At 44.6% G+C, this 23,532-nt stretch overlaps 1 protein-coding gene across 4 annotated transcripts in view; it reads right to left on the bottom strand.

The window, feature by feature from the left end:
- ptprfb (protein tyrosine phosphatase receptor type Fb) overlaps positions 1-23,532 on the bottom strand; it is a 197,956-nt gene that overhangs the window by 19,579 nt on the left and 154,845 nt on the right. For all 4 annotated transcript variants that reach the window (XM_084057480.1, XM_084057481.1, XM_084057479.1 and 1 more), the window contains 5 exons: positions 17,170-17,324; positions 12,155-12,267; positions 4,971-5,068; positions 2,295-2,418; positions 1,194-1,369 (listed from right to left, as the gene is read on the bottom strand). In XM_084057480.1, coding sequence (XP_083913606.1) covers positions 1,194-1,369; positions 2,295-2,418; positions 4,971-5,068; positions 12,155-12,267; positions 17,170-17,324 — 666 coding nt within the window. The remainder of the gene's footprint in view (positions 1-1,193; positions 1,370-2,294; positions 2,419-4,970; positions 5,069-12,154; positions 12,268-17,169; positions 17,325-23,532) is intronic.

Below are 23,532 nucleotides of genomic sequence, written 5' to 3'. Positions count from 1 at the left end.
TCTTACAAAAATGATTGATAGCAACAGAATGAAAGCAAAGTTGTTATTTTAAGGATAAAATATTTAAAGGAGAATATCTAGCTATTTTTAAGTACAGAGCTGACAAAATGATCGCTTCTCTACAGATTGGATCATATTCTATTTTTTTAAACACATTATGCTGTACGCTATCAGTTCACAAACCCTGACATTTCCAGTGCCTTGTCTGGGGATACATTTTCATTATGGCTAGGCATGCACTCAATATTAAGCCACCATATATTGCCTGTGTTAAACCAGAGACATTTTGTCAGTTTTAAACTGTTTATCTGCAAAATGTCATGTTATTAAGAAATACGCTGAACAGCTTTGGTTTCAGATTGCTGACGATACATTTTGAAATTGGAAAATGTTTCATAACCCAAACAAGTCATATGACTCTCTGATATCAGATGGGACCCTGTCATCCTTTCATTAAAATAAAAACACGCAAATAATGTCAATATCGAGTTGTCACGATGTTGTTGCAATAAGCTAATGAAATGTCAGCATTGCAGACCCTTGATGCATGCTGGCCTGATACCAGGCCAGCACGCCATTCTCTTGATGAAAACTTGATAAAACATGGCCTTTAAAGAATGATGGGCAGCCCAGAAACAAGGAGGAGAAAATAAACTAGCAGCGGGGTATACACTCTGTTCCCTGTTGATTTCTATCTGAACCACAAATTTCTAAATTGTCTGTGGAGCAAAACCTTGACATGTATTTTGTATTGCTGCCAACCTGTCGACTTTTATATATTTGACTGCTGTTGTTGTCAACCGTCTGTACTGTGGTAAGAATGCTAACGGGTGTCAGCAGAGATTGGCAGCATTGCTAGCAGGTACAGCAGCTGTATCCCTCAAGTACCTCAAGTTGGCCCAAATACTGCATATCTATAATCTGATGGAGCGAAATGTTCCTCGGTCTGGCCCTTGACTCTTTTTCAGCATCGCCATACTTCCTATTCATGACGTTATACATATTCGTACCGTGCTCAAAGTCTGCTCAACAGCAGTTGAGTTATTAGTGAACCTTCCACATTAACATTCTCCTACTGTCCATAACCCATATAAAACCCTGTCCACTGCGTGAGGTTCATTTTTCATAGATCTATGATCTGCTGAATATTTGAGAGTCAAATGGCCTAGGCTTGTATAAAGTCTTGTCCTTACCCGGGACTTCTCCTCCAGTCTGGTCATCATGACGATGGTGCTGGATCTCTGCTCCCATACCATGCGCCAGAAGTCACTCAGCGTCTCCGGCAGAGGGCCCTGTGTGGCGATGTAAGCATTTTGCTTCCTGTAGCCATCAATGTAGTTGGAGTTGATGTAGTCGCTACCGGGAACAGCTGGAACGAAAGGACATTGACGCAGAAGCACATATATGAATATATGCAAAGAAAAAGAGTTCTGGTGTATCAGGTTATGATGGACACACAGACAGACAGAGATTTTGTGCACTTATACAGTAGTAGGGTACTAGAGGTTCGGCCAGCTATGTGGCCCTCACATCTAGAGTTCGACAACTATGTTACACCACCAATCCTTCTATCCACCGGAGTATTATATTCTGTCTGACATCAGTGCATGTTGATCTGACGGCTTTGTCAGTGTCACTTGCCTGGTCTTTCCTGTTCTCAGCGGCTTTTCTGGCCTATATACTGTATGTATGTATAATATTTTGTATTTATGTGCATATATGCATTAACATTAAATGTACATATTCAACATTGTTTTCAAGAATATTTTAGAAATGTGAAAGTGCAACTATGGGATAATAATATTTGAGCACACACTCATGGTTAGATTACTTCATCATTTTCCAAAAAGCCACTAGGGGGAGAAAAGAGTGGTGAAGTTGATTAAGTGTCCCATTACAAACACTTGTGGCTTCATTCTGTAGGGCCACTACCCAGTCGAGGGCACTCCAAAAGTAGGGGTAGGGCTTAAGCGTCCTTGAGCAAGACACTGAACCCATAAGCGCCCGATGAGTAGGTTGGTGCCTTGCATGGCTGCCTCCACCATCGGTGGGTAAATGTCTATGTGAATGGGTGAATGTAATGCACATTCTAAAAAGGCGCTCCAGAAACGCAGACCATTTACCATTTCCTTTCATTTCATACAGCGCAAAGGCGCAATGGAACTGACAATACATATACATGCATTCAACACTATACTTCATGTTGAATGAAAGTGAATGAAAGGTGCAGTGGTTGACGGCTGATCTGTCAATAAGCATGGTTGAATAGTTACAGCGTGTTTACAGGCTCTCACCGTCGACAGAGGTGAGCACCACCCTGGAGTGGTCGTAGGCGATGACGTTGGCGTAGCGATTCTTGGGCTTGTTGACTTCCATGTTTGAGTTCTCCCATGTGAACTGCTGGCCTGGATCGATCGACTGTGAGAAAGGGCAAGAGGAGAGAAAAAGATGGGTGGATGAGGTGATGTATTGCCTTGAGGGAAGAGAGATAGAGCCAGGAACATCGATGAGGATGTTTGGCTTACACCTGGGAGTTGAACAGAGCCCCCGGGATGTCCAGAAAACACTCATGCACTAACCTGTGGGCGGCCATATTGAATTACCTTATACTGAGCAGCCTCGCGTGAATAACTGAAAGAAGTTTTATCTATCTGCATCTCTTACATTTTCTCATTGTCTATTGCGGATTCTCATAATTTCAGCACAGACCGCAACCCTTTTTTCTGCACTCTCTCCCTCGCTATCCCTCTCGCATCATGCGTCACCTCGGCTGAGGCGACAATGGGCCGGGTCCGTATTGATCCAGGCCGACATGTGAAGGCCTCCTATCCCTTGGCTCGATAATGTCACACAGTCTCTTGTTATTCGGCATCGATCTCTCCGCCAGCTCACGAAGGAACCATGTCCATCAATTCTCCCGCACCTTTCACCTCGCAAAATCAGCCAGAGTGAGAGCAGCACCTTGGATATTCCTTCCCTTACAGTACCTCAAACTTGGCTGCAGCTCTTATTGAATTATTAGGGGGTATGCTTATATTATGTCCAAAGTAGACAGCTTGAAAAGATAGCGTGTGTCAGGGGTCAGGCATGAATGTGAGCCATACAAAGTGATGCATATTGCATGCCAGGCTTCCCTGAGCCAAGGGTTCAAATGGTATTTTTAAGATTTGACCTGGCAGCATTTAGGTGGGCTTGACTGAATAAGGAAAGTTCAAATTGACCTTCTAATGCCTAAACTTTCATTCACTCACTCGCTCACTGCTTTGTATACAGTATATCACATGTCCTACATAGACATCTGGGCCACCTAGAGATAAACTGGAAAGTGTCTGGAAAGTTATTAAAAGGAAAACACAGGCAACACTACAGTATGTGGCATTTATTTTTTATTCATACGTGAGCGATGTGGAATGTTTTAGTTGAAAGGGACCCTGCTCAGTCAACAAAGAAAGGCTCCAACAGAGCTCCAAATTGCTCGATAGTGGGAGTCATTTGGATACGGGCCTACAGACGCTGATGAGTTCGACATTGCCAATTTGTCTGCCAGCACCCGCCAGTTTGAAAGGGAACATTTCATTTGCAGTCAAAACATGTCACGCCAGTTTGAAAGCTCCGCAAAGACGGCGTGGCACGCAAGACCAACGACAACTGGCAAACAAGTTAGTCAGGGAAGGTGGAGAGGGAAAGGGGGATCGGGGTGGGGGTGGTAGAGGAAAATGGCTGCACTAGACACGTTGGGAAATGCGGTTGATGGAAGATAATGATAATGATAACGGCAATGAAGGCTGCTGTGTGGCGTTGCTTCCTCTGATAAAAAAAAGGACAGACTTGTCTTAGTTGAGCTGAGCGGTAGCTCAGCCGGATTGACAAACATCGCTCATTACCCAGAGTGATTTGCTCAGCATGCTGGCGCTCGGCGAGGAGGAGGAGGCAGGGGGTCACAGATGTGCGACAGACCGCTCCCCAGAAAAATTGGCGGGGAAGGAAGGGGAAGAGGACGTACACGAGGCCTTCGTGAGCTCTATCGACGGTTGCTTCGGAGGAAGTCACAGCGGGGAGCGGCCGGCTACTGTGACTGTGACAAAGCAATGAGATGGATGGCCATCTGTCTAGCGCAGGAGGAGGGTGCGGGCGGGGGTGGGAGGGTTCGGTGTGGGGGCTGGACAAGGTGCAGCCGAGCAGTAACGGACTGTGGCCACACCAGACTCTTATGGCTTCACTGTGATGTGTTTACAGTAGCTCAATAGAGGCGAAGACAGCCATATAATTAGGAAAAAAACAAAAAAACAAAATACACAAAACAAGGAAAACTGCCCTCCAACCGCCTTGTTGAAAGTGTCAGCGATGGGGAATGGGGACCGATTAGGGAGAATAAAGTGAACGGTCGGAACAAATGACACAAGCTGTTTTTCTTTTTCTCTGTACGCCTATGCCCTCCTCTTCTCCCTGTCCTTAGATAGTCCCACAGGCAACTGCACTCTCACTGTGGCTTACGGCAATCCCTTCCCAAAAAACGTGGCACTTTAAATGCAAATTTGCTCTCTCCCACTTTTTTTAAGGGTGTGTGTGGGGTAGGCTATGGTTAGCGGGGGGATTTGGGGTACACACTGACAAGAGATAATCCCTCACTGAGTTGCATGGGAGAGACTGGCAAAATAACTTTCTTCTGGGAAATAATCGAGACGCGCGCAGATTGCTTAAGCGACTCGCCACCTGCCAGCTTTTGTGAAAAGCAACTTGCTCCCTTTTAATGTAAGTGTTGGTTTCCTGGTGGGCCTGTTAATGGAGTTGTACAAATGACTGAAGAACATCTGAGAAAAGAGGCCCTCCATAATCCATTAGAACACAGTGCATTATGGGATACAAGACACTTAATGACTGCTTCTCTCTGACAGAACAGCAAAACGGGATACATTTACATCCCAGGAAATGGAAATGTAGCAACTCAACCACTCTCTCCCATCTTTTACCTCGTACTCCTGGGAGAAGCGGAGGCCATCGTTGGCTTTCAGGCGCTCTATGTGGTCGGCCAGGTCGCTCACAGGAATGGGCGGGTGCTCCCTCATTCCTGGAACAGGAAGGAGGAGAGAGAAAGATGAAGTATGGAGTAACGGACATGGTCCTTTGAGAGACACTGACGACGACAATAATAACAACAACAACAACACTTTGTTTGACCACAGTGTGAGCGAGGCTGCCAGTGGGACCATGAGGTGACTGTGGCAACGGTGAGCAGAGTGCACTGTGCTGAAGAATGCATGAGGATTAGGGAGAGAAAGAACTAGAAAGAGGGAGAGAGAGAAAGAGAGAAAGGTTGAGAAAACAGATAAAGAGGGGAAAGGGACAAAATAAAACAGAGAGTATAGAGAGAAACAGAGTGTATACAGAGAGAGAGAGAGAGAGAGAGAGAGAGAGAGAGAGAGAGAGAGAGAGAGAGAGAGAGAGCACAAGTTCAACAAAGTGTTTGGTGACATTTGGTGACATCGTTGCCATGCTAAAAGTGGGGGCGGAGGTGGGGCTGGGGTGAAGAACAGCAATGCACATGAGTGACTGGAGTGAGCATGCTCCTGGAAGGAAAAGAAGCAGGAAGCAGACATCTCCCCTGGCCCCCACAACGTTCCCTCCTCTGATGGAAGAGATGGTGACAACCAAGATGATCATGAGTCCACACATCAGTCTTACTGTCACGTCCAGGCAAATAAAATAAAATAAAATAAAATAAAATAAAATAAAATAAAATAAAATAAAATAAAATAAAATAAAATAAAATAAAATAAAATAAAATAAAATAAAATAAAATAAAATAAAATAAAATAAAATAAAATAAAATAAAATAAAATAAAATAAAATAAAATAAAATATGCACAGACTGGTCACGAGCCAAGTCACACTTTCCTTTGAAACTCCCCAAAATAAACTATATTTTTGGCCCAGCCCAGGGCGTGTTGGGCTGGATTAAATTCAAACCATCCTCCCCGCTGCTCTGTAGATTTCTCATCGCTGAGCTATTGGGCCTAAAAAAAAAAAACTTTGGTTTCCGGTTGGCTGTCATTTTAGGGCTGAGTAGGTAGGGAATTTATTTTATTTTATTTTTTATTTTATTTTTTTGTGGGAATGATGGGTAGCAAGTATTTTATTTTATTTTATTTCCTCGTGGGAAGGATGGGTAGCAAGTATTTTATTTTATTTTATTTCCTCGTGGGAAGGATGGGTAGGTAGTTTTTTTTTTTTTTTTTTTTCCTATGGCAATGATCGATAATGCTTCTTTTTTAATATATTCTATGTTTTCCTGAGTTACCAATTTCTAAATCATTAAATGGTTCATGTACACTGCACTTACAAAATAGTGTCTGAAAACAACAAACAATAAACAATTGAAAACTTTGAATAGAATGTCCACACACTGGTTGAATACTTTTGAGTTTTAATTCAACTCTAAGTAAAGTACCAAAGTAAAGTGCTGTATCACTCACATACCAAAAATATTAATACAAAACAAACATCTTCAAGTAATAAAGTGTTTTGAAGCAGATATTTTAGCTACTGGCTATCCCTGGATCAAACTGGCTAACCAATGGCCTGAGGAGCTGGAAAACCAAGAATACTGACTGGTGAATGAATTAAACCAGGAAACAAAACATTTTACCCCAGGGTATGAGATGAGCTCAATTCAGAACTAAGAGCTTTAACATTGAAGCCCATTCTATTACTGATATACAGTATACATCTTTACTGCTTAAAACGCTATCATTGCACATCCGTTGCATTTAGGCATGCAGTATATTCGGCTTCAGGGAGGTTCAAAACCATCTAGCCAGAAACACTGCCAAAGCATCCCTGCATTCTGACTCAGACAACTGAAACAAACAGCTGAGTAAAAGATACAAAATAAAGTGCCATATATCACATTTAGAGGTAGAGTTAGAGATGCACCGATTGGAAAATCCTTGGCGATACCGATTTCCGTTTTTTTAAAAGTCTGACCTGCCGATACCGGTTTTACCGATACCGATTTTCTATTTTCTAACTAGATTTTTTTCAGGCTAAGTACAAGTACTTAATTTTGTGTATTTGCCAATACAGAGTACCAATAAGATTAAACCAGGAAAAGAGCACTTATGCCATATCATAATAGTACAATATCCAAAATCACAATCACGACGATATCCAGTCTAATATCATGATATGGCTATAATATTGATGCCCTAACTATGCAACGAAAGGCCTAAAGTCATTACAAAAACAAGAAGAATTTTAAAAAGAATACTACTACTGTAGCCTATATAATTTATTTATATTTATATTTATTTATTTGTACCATAATACCATTGCTGTTATGGCTGTTGCTGTTAGCCGTTAGAGCTGCATGATTTTGGCAAAACTTATTATGGGTCCATATTGAGATCAGTTATTGAAATTATTATTTATTAAAAATGGTAATATTTTTTAACTAACACAATCTTATCTTAATGCAAAATGATTTTCTTATTTGAACTAAAAGCAAAAACAAATAAATAAGGTTTTCGCATTCAGACACATAGAAGGACATGTCTGCATTTAATTGTTTTCAAGGTGAGAAATTTACCTCATGTCACTTTAGTCCAGGGGTCTTCAACAGGGGGTCCGGGACCCCTAGGGGGTCCTCAGAGTTACTACAGGGGGGGCCACCAAATCTTTGTGTGATATATTTCTTACATTAACCACTAGCATCCCATTTCTGAGGTGGACTAAAGCCAAAAATAGCAGATCTACAAGCTCACAAGCTTGTAGATCTGCTATTTTTGGCAAAGAGGTATATAGGTGTAGAGGGGTAAAAAGAGCAGACCAAGTAAAAATGTCATACAATATAGAAGGGGGTCCCTGTTTCATCTCTCAGCTCACCTTATGTCACTGTTTTGGCTTGTTTTAACCTCTGACTAAAAATGTTACACTACTCTTTGTTAAACTTTCGGACGAGTCTTAACGAGCTTTAATAGGCTACAGCTGGATAGATGCGAAGACGTCTGTATCGGCACATGAATTAAACCAGTGGACCAGCGGATCACAACGTCTTTTAGAGTTGTTGTCGGAAGCTGTGTACAGCATTAAGGACTTTTCAGATGGCGCCTAGTAATTTATTTGGAATAAGAGGCAACCCTGAGCCCAATAACCCGGAATGAGCAGCTACTCACTCTCTCTCTCTCTCTCTCTCTCTCTCTCTCTCTCTCTCTCTCTCTCTCTCTCTCTCTCTCTCTCTCTCTCTCTCTCTCTCTCTCTCACACCACCCATGCCAAAGTTGTCTTTTCAACAGCATATGCAACGAGAGTCAAGGGGTGATTTTTCTTTGCAACTGAGATGTGGGTCCATGTATCCGCTCGGTCATGTCTCCCTGCTGCAGATGAAAATGACATCGGCACTGTTTCACCTCCTTAATTATGTCTGCAAACGTTTTAGTAGTCAATCGAATTATTTTAGGAGGTGGTTTGCACGGGCAGACGACAGACATTGTACACAGGTCCATGGCTGGAGGAGGACGTGCATGTGCCGCCGTCTCCTCGCGATGACGCAATGACGCATGAATAGTAAAACAAAACATTTGCGCACATGATATTTTAGACGAAAGAAAACTTTGATTAAACTTCGCGAATGTGGTCGCACCAAATATATTTTTTGTAAGACGTTTTTGATCGACTCGGTCGGATTTTGACTTAATTTTATTTATTTTTTTATTTTCACTCCAAATGCCAATAAAATCATCTGGGTCGCACGTATTTAATAGGGTCGGTCGCCAACCGGAAACCAACATATTTTTTTGTTAGGCCTTGGATGATTTATTGCTAATCTACCAGCACAAATTTCCCCTGTGCCTCTGAACTTGGCAATGCTGTGTGCCTAAATGGATTGCCGGGAACTTGCCTCATGTCTCAAGTGGCGGCTGTGTGTGGACACGTGAGGACACGTCAACAACGTTTAAGACGTGTGGGCGTGTACATCACACATGTTCATTAAACAGGTGGATGTATTAACAGTAGCGCCCTTTTAACTGGGATTTGGCTGAATTATGTGAGTAAGATAATGGCTGGGTTATGGTCTTGGATACGCTGCCACTACATGCTCATTATTGCCACAGTTGCTACTGACGACTAATGGCTCGCTAACTGCAGCCATTGCACGGGACAAGACCTGACCAATTAGACTAATTTAATACTATCTTGCAGTGGGTGTCTACCTGCCTGTAAGCATATTAACAAGTGTGTATGTGTGTGCATATTCAGCCAGGTCTTTTACAGTCATGTTGTTGGTTTAATGAACGGTGAAGAGGAAGATAACAGGCTAATGGACAGTAAGCTGCACTGGCTCTGGACTGCTCAGCTACCCATGAACCTCTCTACGCTTCCTGACCAAAAAGGAGCTGTGGAAAAGTCAGCATAAATGAGACCTTTTGTAGAAGTTTTATTTAAAAAATCCCACATCCCACTTATATCATGCTACTGCAGTTTGTTTCCTCCCCGTGAGATTGATAAATAAATAAACAAACAAACAAAGTATAGACAGTATTTCCGTTGTGGGCAGAGATGTCCGTCGGAATTGCAACGGAGGAATGAGACTGGGTGTGAGACGAGAGAGAGAGAGAGAGAGAGAGAGAGAGAGGGAAACTGCACGTGTGGGAAATACATAGTAGGGGAGAGAGAGAGTGGGAGAGAGAGAGAGACTAACTTGGAGTGTTGGGGCAGCGGTGAGAGCTGGGACCTGTAGAAAAGAAGGAGAGTGGAAGGAGGAGGCAAGAAGAGAAATACCCATCAGAGTAGATGGCTAAAGACTCACACCCGCCTTTTTGTACACCCTCAAGAGTTAAATTAACAATGCAGAATTGTACTGTGTATACTACAGTACACAGCTGTAACTATAAACAAGCACGGTAGGAAACTGTCCATTGGTTTTAAGTGGCCGGTGGAAACCAAAGTTCGGCAGTTAACTTTGCTTCTTTTATTTTGCATGCCAAATGCCTTTTTTTGTTATTCATTTTTTGAGGGGACAAGATAACGGACTGGCTGTTTGCCTGCAGAAGTGCCTGCTGTATTAGGCGAGCTTAGCAGCCGCATCGGAGAGTTTATCAGCATTTGGCAGGTGGCGTGTGTGTGTGTGTGTGCTGTTAGTTCCCCATCCTGTTTGCAAATGACAACTACTGTCTTGCTGTGATCTTATATGAGTGCCAGAATGTGCCACATCCATCGAATCAGGAGAGCTCAGAATGTGTCAGCAAAGTTGACAATTGATAGAAAAGAACAAAACATTTGTCTAATTGTCTCTTTACAATTCTTGCACTGTCCTAAATCCAAAGCCCCAACCATGATAACAACTACTGTACACATCTGACTCCAGGTCTGTCCAAGGATAGACCTGGGCATCATTCCCATAGCCCCAGACCCACAAATACACACCCACACTAAAACACGCACAAACACACACAAGGGGGAGGGGGTTCCACAGAGACGTAATCAACTGGACTACTTCAGAACAATAATCACTAAGGATTTCTCCAGCAGTGTGTGCGTGTCGAAGAACCAGAGGGAGATAGAGAGAGAGAAGGCAAAGGAATGGTCCATAATGTACGTCACAGAAGACAGACTGCCACTGATTTTGATAATCGCTAGTTTTGAAGTTGGCTGGCATAATGGCGAAGAGAGAGAGAGAGAGAGAGAGAGAGAGAGAGAGAGAGAGAGAGAGAGAGAGATTCGCCTACAGGGGAAATGGAAGACAAAAGAGAAAGGAGGCAGGGAGGGAGAGTAGGAGAACAGCACTCTTTTAGAGCTGCAGCTCTGCTTAATTCCTCTGCAGGGGTTCAAAAGGGCTGTGTGTGTGTGTATGTGTGTGTGTGTGCGCAAGATGAGTGGGCTCTCTAATATAACCCATGAGAAGGACTTTGTGCGTGTGTGAGCACACATGCGCGCCTGCACGCACGCACACGTGCACGCACACATGCACGCACACAGAGTTGACATTTCCTCTCTGCGCCATTGTTCCCTCTGCCTGGCTCACCTTGACATCAGAGGCAGCAGGACTCATTACCAGCTGGGGGAATGAAAGAAAGCTCAGGGTGGGAGGAGGAGGAGTAGAAGAGATAAAGAAAGAGACAGACAGACAGACAGACAGACAGACAAACAGAAGACAGACAGACAGACAGACAGACAGACGGAGAGAGAGTGGCCAGGAGGAAAGAGGGGGGTGTGGTTGGTGCTGGGGCGTGATGCTGACGGCCCCCTTGGCTTTAACGGCTGAACCCTGATGTTATCTGAATTCATGCCGCATAGCTCTGCTTACCAGCAACTTAGCACTGGATAGCTGCACTGCAACGTGCTTTTTAGGTACACTTAGTTTAATTTTGTGTTGTCCTGCTAGACACTGTAATTGTGTTAGCAACGCATTTGTGGTCTGGCCAGGGTTTATAGGCTGAGGAAGGAACAACGATGTTAACTGTACCTCATCGCTGTACTGTACAGTATGTGGTGCCATTGTAGTTATGAGTCATCACAATCTTGCAGTGTTTTTTTAAATATGGATGACTTTGCAGATTAATTGCAGGAAGCAATTTGTTTCCCCATTTTGGAATAAAACTCTAACTCCCCACGTGGAAGAAATATATTCTATATGGAGCTGCATATGCATAAACCACCAGACCACCAGCCTCCTATATTATTTTAGTATATTGAAAGTAAAATGTTGACTATCCTTTGTAAATTCAATATTCTTAAAGAACTATAAAGAATTTACTATACACACAACTTCAATAGATGGTTTCAACAGTTTATTGTTGACTAGGAGACGTGTGAAACCCCATGTCAACATCCAGTCAGTGCGCACGCGTGTGTATCCACACGCACACACATAGCAAACTGAAAACAATCTGAACCGGTATCAATTAATAAAAAATCATATAGATATCATTTTTAGGCTAGCCAGCAAGCTAGTTAGCTAACTAACAGCTGTTTCCCACGGCAACGGTAACAAACAGGATGGTCACAAAGTCGGAATATCCAGGGCAGCTGTTTTATTATTCAGAGCCCCAAAAGTACATGTATAAATCCTATACATAATATTATGATACTATGTGGAATGTTCCTTATACCACATAGTATAAATGTTCTATGTTGTCTGTGCAAAGACTGTTGCATACCTGGCGTCTGGTAGTTGAGCCTCCTCATCTCCACGGGATCGGAGGTGTTGGCTAACAGGGAGTCCTTCACCCCACCAGAGTGTTCGTCCTTGGGCAGGGGAGATGCCCGCTTCCTGAAGGGTCGAGAGGAAGAGAGAAAGGGAGAGAGAGAACTACAATAGTTTCCGACCATCCTAATCGGTATAGTAATAAAGACACACCGGCGCTATGGCCTCAACCAAATGTAAATAATGATGACACAGGACGTGAAGGCTGTTTGGGGGGAAACGTAGCCTGTGGTGATGGCTCACATGATGAGGTTAATGGTATTGGTTACCCATTCGGAGGGCTAGTTCAAAGGATTGGCAGAGTGCATTACCCCCCCTGAAGCCTGATTTATACTTCGTTATGTACTGGTTTTGCATGCTGGTGTCAGATGCGAAAATAGCCGAGCTACAAGCTCACAGCGCGTCGTGAACTTGCAAGTAAATCTTCTGTGTTCGGCATGTGGCACCATCATACAAGGAGAATAAATTAGGATATGCCTTCCTCCATACGGTAGCTGTCCAACTGGAGGGTTTTAATGCGTTAGAAGAAATCCTGTTATCTCCCCCGAGTGGGCTAGGTTAGGTTTGTTTGCTGCTGGATGGATGACAGCTGCTGTGTGTGTGTGTGTGTGTGTGTGTGTACATGTGTACAGTATGTTTGTGCACAGCAATTGGTTTTAATGTTTGATTTTCCTTGCTGTGTGAATGTTTGTGTGTGTGTCTATATTTATGCGTGCATGTACTGTATGTGTGACAGAGTGCATGTGTGTGTGAATCTACAAATGGCACATTGTGTTTACTGGCTTTCCAGATTGAGAGGAAAAACAGGCACATGCTGTAATTAGCTCATCAGCTGGGTGGCTCAACATGGGGTAATTAGACCAGTTCTGCAGCACCTGCTCTGCCAGGCCTAGCCTAGCCTAGCCCAGCTTTGTATAGCACAACAAAACAGCGCGGACTAGATCGGCTGTGGCTTCCTCCATCAGATTTGGGAGAGGGACGAGAGAATGTGAGAGTGAGAGAGAGAGAGAGAGAGAGAGAGAGAGAGAGAGAGAGAGAGAGAGAGAGAGAGAGAGAGAGAGAGCACGCAATCTGACTTCTAATGCTCAGACAACCAGCATCTGTTGATGTACTGTCTTGCACATGCATATATATATATATATATATATATATATATATATATATATATATATATATATATATATATGAGAGAGAGAGAGTATTATGCATATACTCTCACTGTTTCTCTTGTGTATGCTGTCAATTAGTCACAACCAGCCACACACACGTGTGGGCTTGGACACACACACACACGCACGCACACACAAACAAGTGCAGTCGCACACACACACACACACACACACACACACACACACACACACACACACACACACACACACACACACACACACACACACACACACACACACACACACACACACACACACACACACATACACACACACACACACACACACACACAACCACCCAGCTGCAGACACGCAAGCCTCCCTCACTGAATGCAAATGGAACTGGGCGTCAGGAAGCATCAGGGCGCCCTGTGGAAATTTCACATCTCATTGCACTCCATTTGCAAGTGGCGAGCGTAGGTGTTTAGGCAGCAGCAGTGCCTTCTGTGGTGAGAATACATAAAGCTGGTGGGCGTACAGCTCTGCCCGGGGTCCCCCTCTCTGCCGCCTAGCGCCTAGCCCACGACCGCAGCCACCTGTTATGCGATGCTGCGGGGGGCTTAAGCCAATGCTAACTGCGTGACGACTAATCTACTGCGAGAATCTCTTTCCTCTCCGACTGTGAGAGCCGTGCCAGCCCGTGTCCGGTTTTCCCAGGGTCTACTGCTGGACGAGGAGGGTCGGGGGAGGGCGGGGGTGGAGTAGTGCAGGCAAATTTTATGATCTGCATTTCTGCACTCCCCTCTCTTCCTCTCCCCAAGCAAACAGATGCCAATCTCCACCACGCTTTGACGCCAGGCTAACTTAAACATGGCAGGCGGCTCAATAAGGGTATTCATCTCACGCTCGCTGGGAGGGCAAAAGCTGTGTGCAGGTGTGTGTATGCATGTGACCGGGGTTGTGCTTAATGAGGGAAGTACAGAGCCCTTTGTTGAGCTTTTTACCCACAAGGAAGTGGTAATGGAACGAGAGAAAAAAAGAGCTGAAAAATCTCTAAAAAGGGATTCTCGTGTGGAAAATGTCAGCTTAGAAGATGGGAACATTTCTATTTGGGCGGCGCTCCCCTGGCTGACATTTACTTCACAATGGCCCATTCAGCAGCAGGTGAGGTCTTGGTATAATTCAGATGGGGCCAATCTTGAAGGGGCAATGCTGACACAGGGATAATGAAAGACAGTACGAAGACAAACCACGGCGGACAGGAAGATGTGAGGGGAACACTGGAAACGGTGTGGGACATGCATTGGTTACATGGATGTGTGTGACCCTGGGGTTCCTTACACCCCAATTATCAAGGGCTGCAGAGTCCACTTCCTTTTCATCTCTTCTTTTGTAGAGGGGGGGTGGGGGCAGCAGCACACTGATAGTCTCGCGTTTGCCACATGTTTCGGAGACCTCCGCCTACCGATACGTCTGGTGACTTCTAAATTCAATGTGGTTGCTAAAACCAGGTGGAAACAATTCAGATCTAATAACTGCATTGCAGAATCAATCCAAAGTATTTAGTGCTTAGTGCTGTCCTTCATATTGTGGGGGTGACAGGACTGGTTTCTGCAGCAGTAGGCGTGGGTTCGTTCTCGCTGCTGTTCTAGCAACTACCTTGAGTTGTGATGTCCCAAGATGTACTGGTATAGGTCTTTCAAAGCGAGACTACCTGACTGAAGACCGAATGCCTCTTGGCCGACCCTGCAGCCCTTGACGAACGGACGAGCACCATCAAAATTCACAACACAAATGAAGTTTGAATGAAGGGAGTTGATGGGAGCTGTGACTGAGGCATGATGGTAGCTTTACCCACCTTTCCTGTTTGCTGCATTCACAGAGGGCAAAGAGAAGGAGGAAGAGGAGGAAGGGGGGGGGGGGTTAGAGAGGGATTAATAACGTCAATATGGACCCCCAAGACTACTCCAACTTCTCCTGAGTCCAAACCGTTTTCCCCCTCTTTTTTTCCTGCTAACTCTGTGTACTAGAGCTCAACCTGAACTTTCCACACTCTCAAACACCCTGCATACCGAAAGTGCAGCAGGGATGAAGACGTTGAAGTTAACGTTGAAGTTGACGCTTATGGAAAATACCCTCCCCCATCCTCCATTGTTCGTCGTCGGTGTGTTGGTCTTGGCGGCCACAGTCCAGGCTGGGGCTACAAAAACAACCCCTCAGCAGCAGAACGCCATTATGTCTTCACGTCATGCTGCCAGTCGGCAAGCGAGAGGGGGGGTCCCTTCCTGCTGCCCCCACCCACCACTACACCTCCTGTCATTCTGCGTGTGCGCATGGAGGGAGAAAAAGGGTCTCTCAAACAGACACTCCACAGCAGTGAGCTGTAAGAAAGCTCTCCGGGCTATTATTAACAAGTCTCTGTCTGAGAATACTGGTATGAGGCAGATATACACAGCGAATGCCTGCCAGGCGGGGCGATGGCAGATTGGGAGATTTTGCCAGTGGAGTCATCGCGGTGCGAACAGGCGGAGGTACAGTATGCGCTAGCTAGAGAGATGCACATTAGTTTCTAGGCTTGGTTCTGGGTAAGCTTGTTATTTTTTTTTGTTTTGTTTTCTTTACCACTTAAGCTATACTTTATCGCATGACAAATAGTGAAAACAAACAATCTACAAGTTTGCAATGCGTTGCGATGCGACACGTTGCAAGCTTGTAGATCGGCTATTTTCTTTAAAAAAAACTTTTTGGTGTGTTTCTGTTGTTGTTTTTTTCTGTGGTGTTTACTGTTAACAATCTATATACCCTGCGTATCCAGGTGGCCTCTGTCTATCTAATATCTAATATTTTAGCAGATAACCACCGCTTTTAAGTCTTATTATAGGCTGCTAATCTGAATAATGCAAACATAGAAGAGGTCATGTAATAATAAAGTCAAATCTGTGTAAAAATGTTCAAGGAATGAATCACTGTGTGTCTGGGTTTTTCAAATTGTCCCTTGATCTACATAATATAGAAGTCCATACTGGTCTATATAGAAAAGACTTGCTCACCCACCATCGGATCGATGATGAATGTGTGTGTGTGTGTGTGTGTGTGTGTGTGTGTGTGTGTGTGTGTGTGTGTGTGTGTGTGTGTGTGTGTGTGTGTGTGTGCGTGTGCGTGTGTGTACTGTGCGCGCGCAACAAGCATGTATTTGAGGTACAACAATGATTGTAGACAGAATATTGACAAGATAATGCTATGTGGCAGCCTAACTCTGTCAAGCTTGAGGACACCATTCAAAGTAAACAGAAAAGAACAGGGCGGCCGTGTCCATCGAGTTCAATGGAGAAGTGTGGCGCCATTCCTCAAGCCATATTTCCTTTGCAATGACCAGTGCGTGTTATCCCCCTCCCCATGCACGCACAGACAGACAGACAGACAGACTATTCTTTCCCTTACTTTCCCAAACTTTCTGACACCCTGTCACCCCGTGCTGTTTCGATGTCAGGTGCCATTTTGGCTAAGTTTTAAGCACTCTCAACCGTTAAAAACAATCCAAAATCTGGCAGCCAGAAAAGGGGATTTTCCGAATGGGAAGTCAAGTCTGTCTTTGGTACCCCATAGCCCCCACCCCCGCTCCCACACACACAATTGCCCTTACACGGCATATTTTGGTAATGCAATTGGACGTTACAGTTCCATGTGAGAGCACCTTGATGGAAGTGGCATGTCTCATTAGTATGCCTGATGCAACGTGAGGTAACCTGCATCTGTGGCACCGAAATTCCACCTCACACATGCATGCATGCACACCGTCACACCACCACTCAAACACACTCAAAAAGGCACACACATACACATGAAAGCAGGACTTTACCTCTTGAACAGCAGGATGGCGATGACTATGATGATGATGAGTACCACAGCCAACACTGGGCCCATGACCCACAACATCTCTGGTTGTTCCATCTGTGCCACTCTGCCAAGCGACACCTGGATGGGGTCCGAGTAGGGACTGGCAGAAAACGTCCTCTGTAGAGGGAACGCAGAGAGAAAAAGAACATGAGCTGGAAGAACTGAGCAAAGAGAGATGGTGCAAAGGTTGCAGTGGATAGCCACTGCACTATAAAAGTGCAGTGCATGAGTGTCCATTTAAGTCTGAGAGTGCAGAAATGGAAGCAAATGGACCTTTATGGGTCAATTTGGTTCCATTTGTACACTCTCAGAGTTGAATTAACAATGAGGATTTTACTATGTGAAAGCCCCCATTTTGACCATACATATACTCCCCCCAACCTCCCCCACCCTAGTATGAAGTATGAGCAAAATGGCGGCCACGTGAATATGGTCAATTATCACTAACAATTTCATGGAACAGTTCATTGAACTAATCAACTTTAATTTATTATATTATATTGTTTTATAGAGAAATATATCTTTTAAACATTTTAAATAGGGCTTAAGTGGTTAATTAGGCAATTACACAAAAATCTATCAGAATAGTTTTTGCGTTGATTCATTGATATAAGAAAAAAAAACACTTCTTGATTTTTCAAGTGATCAAAAAAGTAAGTGAATAATCGCTAAGAAGATAATCGACAGGTGCAGCCCTACAATTTCACTTTCACTATTTGACCTGCTGACTGCCTGGTTGAATAGCAGTAGCTACTGCAGCTACTGTATCCTGCCTATAGCAGACACACTAACCATAAGATTCCAGAATCTAATAGTTTAGCAGCAGGCTAAGATTTGGCTGGCAGGCTGGTCTTAATCTGCCACCGTGATTGCATGCACAGATATGCACACACCCCACAAGGTTTCCGTCCTCAACTTTGAGGGGAAAAAAACTAAAGAAGCAAAAAAAAGAAAGCAGAAATCAACACATTCCTGTATGTGCAGATTCCCTCTTTCTCAGCACTACTGGGATGCAAAGAGTTTTGTGTTTATGCTAGCCAGCGATTTGAGGATGACTGCTGAACACGCTGTAAAAACTGTCGATAAATCTCTGATGTTTTACTGGCGACAATAACCATCTCCGTGTACTTTGCCATGTTTTCATTCAAGCTCTGCATCAGTGGGTGTAGAAAACTGTCAGTGAGTGAGTGTGAGTGTGTGCGTGTGTGTGTTTTTGTGTGTGTGTGTGAGAGAGAGAGAGAGAGAGAGAGAGAGAGAGAGAGAGAGAGAGAGAGAGAGAGAGAGACAGAGAGAGAGAGAGAGAGAGAGAGAGAGAGAGAGAGAGAGAGAGAGAGAGAGAGAGAGAGAGAGAGAGAGAGAGAGAGAGAGAGAGCGAGCGAGAGCGAGAGAGAGAGAGAGAGTGAGTGTGAGGGAGAGAGAGAGAGAGAGAGAGAGATATACCATAGCTGGGGAGGCAGAGTGATGAGAGTGCATGTCTCTTGGTGGCCGAGATAAATGGGGGACTGAGGAGAAGACTCATCTCCCCTTCATTAGTGTTCACACCGTGACGGAAGAGGAGGGGAGGAGGAGGGGAGAGGAGGTGTAGTGCTATTCCGCCCCAGTTTCTAAATGAGCCATCTCTCAGCTTTTTTCCCTTTTCAAATTATGAGACTGCAGGAGGTGTGTGTGTGTGTGTGTGTGTGTGTGTGTGTGTGTGTGTGTGTGTGTGTGTGTGTGTGTGTGTGTGTGTGTGTGTGTGTGGGAACAAGGGCCTCCACAGTGCAGAGTTCAAGATAAATGACCTGCTGCACAAGACGGTAGGCGACAGAAGAAGAGGTAGAAAAAGTGCGGGAAAGAGAGGAGATGGGGAGAGAAGGAGAGGTGAGGCATCCGTCATTAGTACTTTTGCGTGCCCTGCTACAGGCACTGTGACGGGGAGAGAGAAAGAGATAGAGAGATAGAGGGAAGGGTGAAGGGAACCAGAGGGAAGGAAAGAGACGAGAATGGGTGACAGATCACAGTCCCCGGAGGGGAATCGGGCTCCCAGCATGCAGCGGGAGCGGCAGGCGACAGTAATCCGGATCATTAGCCGCGCAGCAACCGTCTCTTTGGCGCGCAGGCAGATATTAATTGGAAAGATAAGCTGAGATGAGCTGAGAGAGACCTGAGTCTCTGTCATGGAGCTCTCTTATCGCCTGTCCTCTTGGGTGACATGGAGGAAGTGTGTATGTGTGAATGTGTGTGTGACTGTGTGTGTGTGTGTGTGTGTGTGTGTGTGTGACTGGGTGTGTGTGTGTGTGTGTGTGTGTGTGTGTGTGTGTGTGTGTGTGTGTGTGTGTGTGTGTGTGTGTGTAGGCCATGAGTGCCCCTGTATGAGTGTTTAAAGCATGTCTCAATCATGCCTACGTGAGAACCAGCACGTCCTGCACTCATGCGGGCGCAAAACAGGAGATTAGCCGAGTCAGGATGACTGACCGGATTTACATTTCTGCTGATAGATGGAACACAGCAGCTATGCTGCTCACTCTTCTTTTTTTTCGCCCTCTTTCGCATCTGTCACGCACATGCACACGCACGCACACACACACACACACACACACCGAGCGCAAGATACAGTAGGCCCTCTCCAGTGCTGTGTTGCTAATGTAATCAACCGACACAAATAGAATGTCACGACGGTGGAACGCCGTTGATGTGATGACACCGCGAAAACTTCCTGTTTCTTAGGAGAAGGCTTAAAAAAGAAAAAGGGCCCAGGATACGACGCTGCAGGGAATCCTGGGAAAAAAAAGAAATTCTTTCTTCTTTCTTTTCAGTGTGACAAATGACTGCAGCTGTGCTCTGTGGAAAAAGCGATGAAGGGATCGAGGACAGAAAAAAGAAGAAAAGGAGGAGGAGAGGCAGAAGAAAAGACAGGAAAGAAAAGAAAATAGTGTTCTCTCTCTCTCGCTCTCTCTTGCTCTGTCTCTCCCTTGGTCACGGCAACTTCTGGGATCATCCATTTGAACGGCCCCCAAAATCTGATAAAAGCTCGGTCACAGAGCTCCACCCTCACAGTTGCCTGAATGACAATGGAGAGCAATAAAACAATGAATGTGTGTGTGTGTGTGTGTGTGTGTGTGTGTGTGTGTGTGTGTGTGTGTGTGTGTGTGTGTGTGTGTGTGTGTGTTACAGAGTACAGAGAAAGGCAGTGTATTCAAGGGAATACGTTGGAAAGTTGGAACGTTTCAAATTAGTGTTTGTGTGGATTTGCGTGTGACAGAGCGTTTGTGAGTGAGTGTTTTGTGAGCGAGGGGCTTGGCATTGACACAAGACACACAAATATAAAAAGTGTGAACTTGCTTGTAAACCCATCGCAAAACTAGTATTTCCGTGTGTGTGTTTGACGGGATGACAAGACCGCGGGAGGCAGAGTAAGTGCGTGAGTATTAACAACACATTGAGTGCCAATAACGCGAACCTAAATAATTGCGCAGCGTGCCAGTCGCGTAGATCTACGCGAAGTGGTCTTTTTTTTTCTTTTTCTCGCAGGTTCACATTTCATTGTAGCACCACCGGAAACGGAATTATCCATATCCGGAGATTTTCGTTCCCATCCGCCTCCACTCTAAAGCGGAAACTAAATCTCTATTTTCTCGGTTGTTGTTTTTCTCATCGCTGATCGCTGTTTAACATTATCCGCTGTAGGTTCAATATGGCGGATCGCAGATCGAAACGTCTTCGCTGGGCGTCTCACACAGCTACCCTGTGTGTTTACAAACAGTTGAACGCGCGATTTTAACGGATTTAGCGAGGTCTGTGGCGACGTGAAAAAAACAAAAAAATAGCAATAAATGGCTGGCACTGGTGAGTACATTATGATATTAAACTCTGGCGTGGAATGTGTTAACGTTACTGATGCGTCGAGACAGAGGGACATGAACGCAAATTTGTGAGTGTGTGTTTAATAAAGTGAGCTGGAATCAAAGACATGAAAACAAGTATATGCTGTGCAAGCGTATGCTGTACACGTTTGTGAGCTTTATGAGTATTTATGTGAATGCTGCTGTTTGATGCCTGCGGTTTTGACAGAATAATAATGAGAGGGAGGGAACTAGAAACACACAGCATTGGGAATGAGTATTTGTGTGTGTCTACTGCAAGTGAGAGAACGTGTGTGGTGTACAATATGTACTGTACTGTACTGGATGTGTTCAAAAACATTGTAAACAAGCATTTTGTGTGTACTGAATGTGCGTGTCATTTTGTTTTGCTCTCTGAGACATGCTCCTTTCCCCCTTGCCTTCGTGAGCGTGCGTTCGCCTGAGTCACATCCACAGCGAGGGAGTGTGCAATCTCCTCTTAAGTGTTTGTTTGAGACGGGGCGCCAGAGAGCACGAGTGAGGGAGTCAGTGGGAACAAAGCTCAGGGGATTGCGGGGGCGAGAGATACAGAGGCAAGGGAACGAGAGAGAGAGAGAAAGAGAGAGTCATAAGAGAAAGAGACCTTTACATGATAGTGTCTTTTTTTTAACTTTGATCTCATGGTTTATGTATCTTCCATGCTAATAAAGCATACTGACTTGAATTGATTGATGGAGGGAGTGTGTGAGAGAGAGAGAGAGAGAGAGAGAGAGAGAGAGAGAGAGAGAGAGAGAGAGAGAGAGAGAGAGATTGAGATCAGTGTTTGTACACTAGTGGTGCATAGTCTGTTTTACCTGGCCTTTGGCTGTATGGACTCTTAGAAATCTGTATTGAAATATGAATTATTTAAATTCTGTTTGTTTTTCTGTCTGTAACTGTGTTTTTAATTATGCTTCTGTCTACCGTGGCCCTGAAAAACTAAAAAGATCTGAATGCCGAGTGTCCTGGTTAAATACAGAGTATATATATGTATATATAGTATATACTGCTTTTTTAGCTAGCCAACCAGTCCATTCTGCTGCTGTCTCCTGACTGAGCCTCAGGGACCGGTGATGACTACTACAGGCGCGCTTGTTTTGCCTTGCCGTCGACCCTGCATGCTTGCGCCTTTCCAAAAAAAAAAAGAACAAATTAGCCGCAGGGGCGTGAGTTAGACAAGCATTAAATAAATAAATGAATAAACATAAATAAACAACATAACACACATTATGTGTCTGGAGTTCTCCCAGTTTCTCTCTCTCTTGTTCTCTCTCTTCCCGCCTCCCTGGGGAAGCCAAAGAGCCACAGTTGAAAATGAGAGGGAGGAGGAAGCACAACAGAAAAGGAGGGAGAGGAGAGAGAGAACTGAAATGATAAAAAGCAAAGACAATGAGAATACAAAATAGAAAAAAGGTAGAGTGATGGAAAGAAAAGAGTACAGAGTACAGAGAGAGAGAGAGAGTGAGTGAGTGAGAGAGAAATGGGAAATAAAATGCGAGAAAGCATGCCTTCATTTTATCTGTAATGCTATGTGGCTGCAGGGACTAGCTAATCTTGCCAGCTGCCCTCTGCCCTCTTCTCCTCTCTGTCCATCATCCCTCATACCCCCCCCCCCCTCTCCTTTTTCTCCTTCCTCCGTCCGTCCGTCCCTCCCTCCCTCCCTCCCTCCCTCCCTCCCTCCACCAGGCAAAAGCCGTATCTCACTCTGCCTGAATACAAAGTGCCCTCACATACCTGGAGGCATCACCACAGGCAGAGGCACACAAACAGTTAACAACTCAACTCTCCCTCCCTTTCTCCCTCTCTCCTCTAAAGCCAGTGATTATCAACCTTTTTAATTTCAACGACCCCCAGTATAATGTGATTTTTTTTTTTATCTATGCGAACCCAATTTACACAGTAAAATCCTCAGTGTTACAGACCTGTAAGGGTCCCTTTGGTTCAATCATTTAGCTGAGTTCAAGATCCACTTTGAGAACCAGTGTACTAACCTGACTTCTCCCACCATTTCACCAAACTTTCTGCATTAGACATTGTCCCTCGCTTACGCATGTGTCAAAACTCAGTGGTTATCTTGTCAAAAATTGTTTGGACAGAGGACGATGACTCCTATTTCGTTCTTATTACAGCGGATTCCTGTTTGCGAGTGTGTGGAATACAAACGCTCGGCGCTTATAAAGTAAATAAATAAATAAAATGACAAGTGAAATACTGCCCATAAAAGGGAGAGGCGGCACATTAGCGTGCCGCAGTAGCCTTCCATCATCTCGGCATCAGAGCAACGGAAGATAGGTGAAAAAAAGTGCCCCGCCCCCTCCATCTTTTTCTTCTCCCTCAAATCCACGACTGTCTCCACCGCTTCCTCTCTGACACACATCACACAACATTTCATCCCTCGCTCTATCCCTCACTCTTTTATCATTTTAAATGATACTGTTTATACACACCCGGCCTCTCTCATCCCA

This window comes from Gymnoscopelus microlampas (assembly GCF_963454915.1).
Source record: "Gymnoscopelus microlampas genome assembly, chromosome: 5".
In the NCBI taxonomy this organism is placed as follows: Eukaryota; Metazoa; Chordata; class Actinopteri; order Myctophiformes; family Myctophidae; genus Gymnoscopelus; species Gymnoscopelus microlampas.
This window is presented reverse-complemented; position numbering and strand designations above follow the sequence as displayed.